The sequence below is a fragment of the Octopus bimaculoides genome, chromosome 22 (genome assembly GCF_001194135.2).
Source record: "Octopus bimaculoides isolate UCB-OBI-ISO-001 chromosome 22, ASM119413v2, whole genome shotgun sequence".
Classification (NCBI taxonomy): Eukaryota; Metazoa; Mollusca; class Cephalopoda; order Octopoda; family Octopodidae; genus Octopus; species Octopus bimaculoides.
In genome coordinates this window covers 30,687,231-30,693,498 of record NC_069002.1, presented here as the reverse complement: position 1 = coordinate 30,693,498, position 6,268 = coordinate 30,687,231, and the positions used below count along the sequence as shown (strand labels likewise).

Genomic DNA, 6,268 nt, shown 5'->3' with positions numbered 1-6,268 from the left:
AAAACGATCACAGTTTAAAATACTGTGGCCTATTAAAGAGAAAGCTTACGTTTATCTACAAGTATTTCAACAATTCGCAAAATCAAAACATTTTTTCGCAAACAATTAAAAAAAAAAACATTTAAATTCTGAAAGAAAAAAAAAATCATTGATTCACAAATTATCAAAAACATAAATAGGATTTACCTTGAGCATCCCGTATTGGACTTCGAGATCTTGCTGGGAGACCTTAATACCGTGTCCCTTCTCAACAGCTGTGTCCATCCATTGGTCAAGGTCTTCGACAATATTGTAAAAGTCTTCGAGATCTTCATAAAGATCATCGAATTTCTTCGTCCTCGTTTCGGCTTCATTGGAGGCCTGGATGGAGACACAAAGTGGTAAAGATAGACCCATGGGAGAATAATTCCTCATGTAGAATTGTTTGTTATAATATCCAAAGGAGTTCGATCAATGATGGTAACATCCGTTTTGATTGAAAACGACACAAACAAAGAGGCATGTTCTTAAGGAAATGGAGAGGATAAGGTTTAAACGAAGACGAATCCAGGAATTCTATCTCCGAGAGAGTGAGGACGTCATGACTAGTTTGAGAGAGATATTCAGGTGTCCAAGAAAGACTATTAACAAACACACATGTACATATACAAAAATTAAATAATAAAAAAAAAGTGGTTTAATAACTTTTACGGCCAATGATATAGTGGTGGTCACCTTTTGTTTATTAAACAATAGCAAATAGTTAAGTATTTCCGTTGAAATTGCTAATTATCTGCTCTAAAACAGGCGAGAAGTGTGTGAAACGTGGCAGCCATCCGTAAAATAGTTGTTTTAAACAAAACAAAACAGCGAAAGAGGAATTAAAGTTTAGCCTTTCGCAGACAATAGTTGAAGAGAACTTTGTAATTCAGCCGAATTAAATTTCCTTTCTTTCACTCCAGACGGGCGAACAGTTTTCGTTTGACAAAAATGTAACACAGATTGGAAGATTGCACCTTAATAATAAAAGTTGAACAGCTCACACACATCTGCTGAATAAATATGATAATCCTTACTTAATTATGCCTTGATGATAATTATTGTATCATCAGCAAAGAGGAAAAGGGATTATATTAATACCATAAACATTGAAAAATACTCAAAAAGAAAAAAAAAGTTGGAACTTTCTATAAACGACCTTCTAAATGAAGTCATCCAGAAGTGACCCTTCTGTTGAGTACAATGGTAAATTAATGAATGACAAGAAGTCAGTCGGTTTATTTTATCTCCAGTTTATCTCGGCCTCGTCGTTAAATCGACAGTGAAACTCATTACGTAAATACAGTTGGACTAGTTAGAGAGAAAAAAAACCAAATAAAGCAAAAATTCGGAGTAAAAACATGCTTAATTTTCTACAACTGCTTCTATACATGTTAAACAAACACAAGCGACAGAAAACTTCTGATATTGGCCAGGAAGAAATTAGTACAAACTTGTCACTGTTTCACTTTCTAACAACCAGACACATTTTACTCAAGCCACCACAGATATTAAATCAGAGGTAAGCCACCGATCTTTTGACCATTACTTACTAGTCTAGCAGTTCCTTAACTATTACCTTTGCGAGCCATTTTGGTAAATCGTTAAGCTTTCAGCGACCCTTTATTTCATATTTAGATAAGAATCATATATTTACATAATTATATATTTAATAATAATTACATATCTACAAAATAATAACAATTATTTCTTTTATTTGATAAAAATTTTAATTTTGTCACACGGCCACCACTTTTGAGGGGAGGGGGTAAATCGATTATATCGCCCCAGCACTTGACTGGAACTTATTTTATCGACCCCTTATAATAATTCTTTTTTTCTTGGCCACAAGGGCTTACATAATAATAATAATGATGATAAAAAGGTGCCCTCTCTTTTACGTTCTTAAATACCCCCACACCACACCCTCTCAACTAGTTGATAGTTTTCTTATCTTGGAGAAATATTCCTTCTTTTTTTTTTTTTGTCTTTTCCTTTTCTGTTTGTCATAAACACGATGTGTTAGTCTTCATGCCTTATGACTCACTGTAAAACATTCAGGAACGTTATTTACATTTTACGAAATATTTCAACAGCAAACGATTTAGTATCAGCGACTCAACTTGGATCGTGACTCATAAGGAAGAAACATACACATATGGTCTATCAGTCACTTCTGTGTGTGTGTGTGTGTGTGTGTATATATATATATATATATATATATATATAAGGGTTATATAAATGACAATTAAACCAGAAATTGTGTATTGAACTTATAGGGTCTGTCAACGCTATTAATGTAGATCGGTAGACCGTATTATAAAGAAGCAGGGCGTGGTGTGAGTTTGAGCCTTTCTCTTCTTTAACCCTTAGCTTATCCTGTATATCAATCACGTGACACGCAGGACGTATTTCCTTGGCGTCCATACATCATATGATACACGTCTTTAACCCCCCACCTCCAGTCACCGGAGTAACTTGGGACTTATGAAAAGAAAGTGCATCTTTTTCTGCTTGGCAGCCATTTTTCAATTTTTGTTCCAATTGATTTCATATTTGGGGTATTGGTGTAACAAGGATTAACTAAATGAATAAAAACAAGCATGGACGTTCAGGGACAAACTTGTGGAAATGCTTTGCACAGGCAAAAGATTAAACGTAACATAATTTCGACTTTAGCAAAGACACACACACACACACACATACGTATAATGACAGTGTTGGGCGGCAGGTGAACCCACCATGATGCGCCAGAGGATAGAACGGTAGTCCATTTTACATAAAGAATCGACACTCATTTGTTTCCTATCTACTTCAGCCATCTCGCAACACACACGACTGTCCCTTATCTACTTCAGATGTCCAACAATATCCACGACTGTCCCTTTCAAGTATCCTATAACACACACGACTGTCTACTCTACACTTCAAACATATAAAAAGTAGACAGCAACAGTGGTGTCAAAAACCAAGGCAACACATTGTCACAGCTGTGAGACAGCTGTCATACTTACAGTAGTTGCTGCTCTGGATGAAACGCTCATATGAAGACGAATAGACACAGTCTGAAACAGTGTGTATTTCACACTGGTGGAGATATTTCTTGATGTTTATGGACTGAACCATGTTGGAGGGGTGTCTGTGACATATAAAGCTATGTTGGCAGGGCGAGTTGACTGAGATTCGTTTGGGTCTGTCTTTGTAATATCTATCTATTGCCCACAGGAGGCTAAACATAGAGGGGGGACAAACAAGGTCAGAGAAAGGGATTAAGTCGATTACATCGACCCCAGTGCGTAACTGGTACTTATTTGATCGACCCCGAAAGGATCAAAGGCAAAGTCAACCTCGGCGGAATTTGAACTCAGAACGTAGCGGCAGACGAAATACCGCTAAGCATTTCGCCCGGCGTACTAACGATTCTGCCTTCTGTCTTTGTAATATGAGGCCTCCAGGCAATGTACTGGGCTCTATAATGTTTGCTGAATTACTGACAGTAAGCCCTAGTATGTATAGATTAGAACTGGGCCCCTACACCCATGAGGTCCCCAAGCAAGTCAATGCATTGGGCCCTGTAGTACTTAACTATTGATAACAAACCACAACATACATAGATCAGAACTGGGTCCCTAGACCTGTGCGACTCCCCAGGAAGCTGTCCGGTGCTCCCATGCCTTTTAGACAGTAATGCCTTGTTGGATATAGATCCATGATGAGGGAAGGGTGTTGCGCCGAAAAAAGAAGACAAAAAAATTGACCAAGGGGAAACAACTCCTGTGCCAGTTGCGCGGCTTTTTATGCAGTGAAAGGACATTAAGGATGATTGGATCGGGCAGTGGGTGCCATCTTGAAACGGGACTAAAGGGAAACGAGCGGCATAGAAGCCCCAGTATGTATCCCTTGCATTAAAATCCAATGAAGAACACAACAGGATGAAAGTGTAAAATATACGGCCATGTTGGAGGGGTTATTATGTACTCAAGCCGAAAGAGACACTACAGTGTAACTGTATTGGAGGAGTGATGTATATAAGGTAGCCATGTTGGAGGGATGATTAACGTATATACTTCCTTTAGTATTATAATCTGAATGTGAAGGAGACGACGGGATGGAGCGAAGCAAGTGCTACACACCCTATCAAAATTCTAGTCATTATTCCTAAAAAAAAAACATGCAAGTTGAATTTATCATCTATCCAAGAAATAATTACAAACGTCAGTTAACTTTCAAGAGACTAGTGTTCTGGCCGAGAGGGGGTTTGTCTCACCTACTTAACACTACTTCATAGATAGCTCTTAGTAACATCCTTACAACAACAAAAAACGCGTTTTAGAAGCGACTGTTACCAGCTATAAGTACTTACTAACATTAAACTGTTGACCTCATGTCACTCGTACATATTGCAGGCCCCTTTTAATTTTAGGTGACCTCGAAAAGACTCCCGCAGAGTTGCTATTTGCTGGCTACCAACTCAACCGCTCTTCCTTTCGGTGTAAACATCAAACAAAAAATATACAAAATACATAGACAAACCACTCCATTTATTTCTAAAGCTTCCCCACTTTTTCTACACAAGAAACAAAGCAGTTTGAATAGTTAGTATCAAAGAGAATCATCTTCCCTTAAATATTATCTCAACCAACTTTTTTTTTCAAGGAACAACCGACCATAAATAAGATTTTCTAATTCAAGAAAGCTACAAAAACAATTCACAACAGAAACGTTTAACTGTTCGTTGTCTGACTATCTTTTTCTCCCCACTCTTTGTTGTTATTCTTTCTAGTTTTTCTCTTTATATTTTTAGTTTATTCTTTTTGTACCAGAGTTGTTTTATATACCTTCCGCTATCTGTCATGGCGTCCCAGCTTTTACACGGACGTTTAAATTGATTAATAATATATAAATAATAAAAAAGAAATTGATTTGTATTTTTTGTTTTTATATAGGTTGACGGTGACTGAAGTCAGCTTTCTTTCGACCGATGTGGGATATTTAAAGACGTTAGGGAGTCAAACAAGCTTTCGGTGTACTAAATATAGATGTCGGTAAAATTAGTATACAATCAATGACAAGCAGGAGGCGGTCAACTAACAGTTTAATTCGCAGCGAGAGAGAGAGAAAGAAATGAGATGAAAAACCAACGGGAATGTCTTTGTGTTATAAGGCTTCAAATGATTCATCTATCGTCTGATATTATCAGTTCTCAGCAAGGATTTTTTTTTTATGGGAGGCGGGGTTACATTAAAAATAGAAACGTCTTTGTCAGCTGAACATTAAATTTTTGCAGTTTTCTCAAGCCTAAAGGAAAACATCGTCAGCTAAACATAAATGAAAGCTTATCAATCAAAGAGGTCATAGCTTCAATGTTTCAAGTTATGGACGACGGCGACGAAGTGTTGTTCAGCTATATTTTATGAGAACCGAGTACAAATTAGAAGCATGCCGACACAAGTGTGCCTTCATCACCACTACCATGAACTTTGTTTCCTCATGCCTTTCAAAAACATTGTCATTTTTTGATGAAATTTTCTACAATTCCCTTTCAGATAGTGTAGAATACTATTATATTGGAATTTAATATGGGAAATAAAAATTGGTGAGTGCACATACATTGATGCTGATACACATCGCATGCTACACCCTCTGTAAGATATTTGTAGAAATGTCATTAAACAATATTCATTTTTCTGAAAGTTATGAGGAAATAAAGTCGGGGGGAAGGACATTTGTGTTGGTATGCTTACAAATATAGGAGTCCTAGATCTTTCAAGCTACATCTTTCAGGGCGATCTTACGATACGAGTCCTAAATATAGGCCTTTTCCGTAAAAAGTGTCTTCGGCGATCTTTACCAAAGATCGGCCTTTTCCGTAACACTCGCACGATCTTCACTACGATGTTAGGGTTAGGGTTTTAGTGTCAGGGTTAGGGTTTTAGGGTTAGGGTTACGGACGGAATTCCCTAACCCAAACCCTAACCCTTCAAAATAAATCGCGCTCTCTGTATGTCTTTCGCTTTTATGACGTAGTTTCCCTGTTTCTCTCCAACACTTTTTACGGAAAAGGCCGATATTTAGGATTCGTACTGTAAGATCACCTCTTTCAGATTAAAAAAAACAACAACTTTACAACCGACTCATGAGACGGTTGTAATAGTAAAAATTTAACGGGATGGTGGTGGGGGACAAAAAATTCTTTCACCAGAAAACAACTATTCAATTTCTTGCCCTTTTCCTGCTCAATGAGGTAGTA

At 37.3% G+C, this 6,268-nt stretch overlaps 1 protein-coding gene and 1 long non-coding RNA gene across 2 annotated transcripts in view; one reads left to right on the top strand and one right to left on the bottom strand.

Annotated features, from left to right (window-relative positions):
• LOC106873493 (microtubule-actin cross-linking factor 1, isoforms 6/7) overlaps positions 1–636 on the bottom strand; it is a 102,508-nt gene extending 101,872 nt beyond the window's left edge. The window contains exon 1 of the mRNA XM_052975688.1: positions 187–636. Within this exon, the coding sequence (XP_052831648.1) occupies positions 187–414 (228 nt within the window). The 5' untranslated portion in view covers positions 415–636. The remainder of the gene's footprint in view (positions 1–186) is intronic.
• Positions 637–3,805: 3,169 nt separating this feature from the next.
• On the top strand, positions 3,806–5,711 carry LOC128250523 (uncharacterized). The gene is made up of 2 exons (XR_008266533.1): positions 3,806–3,907; positions 4,965–5,711. It is a non-coding gene; the product is annotated as an uncharacterized LOC128250523 (long non-coding RNA).
• The last annotated feature ends 557 nt before the right edge of the window (positions 5,712–6,268 follow it).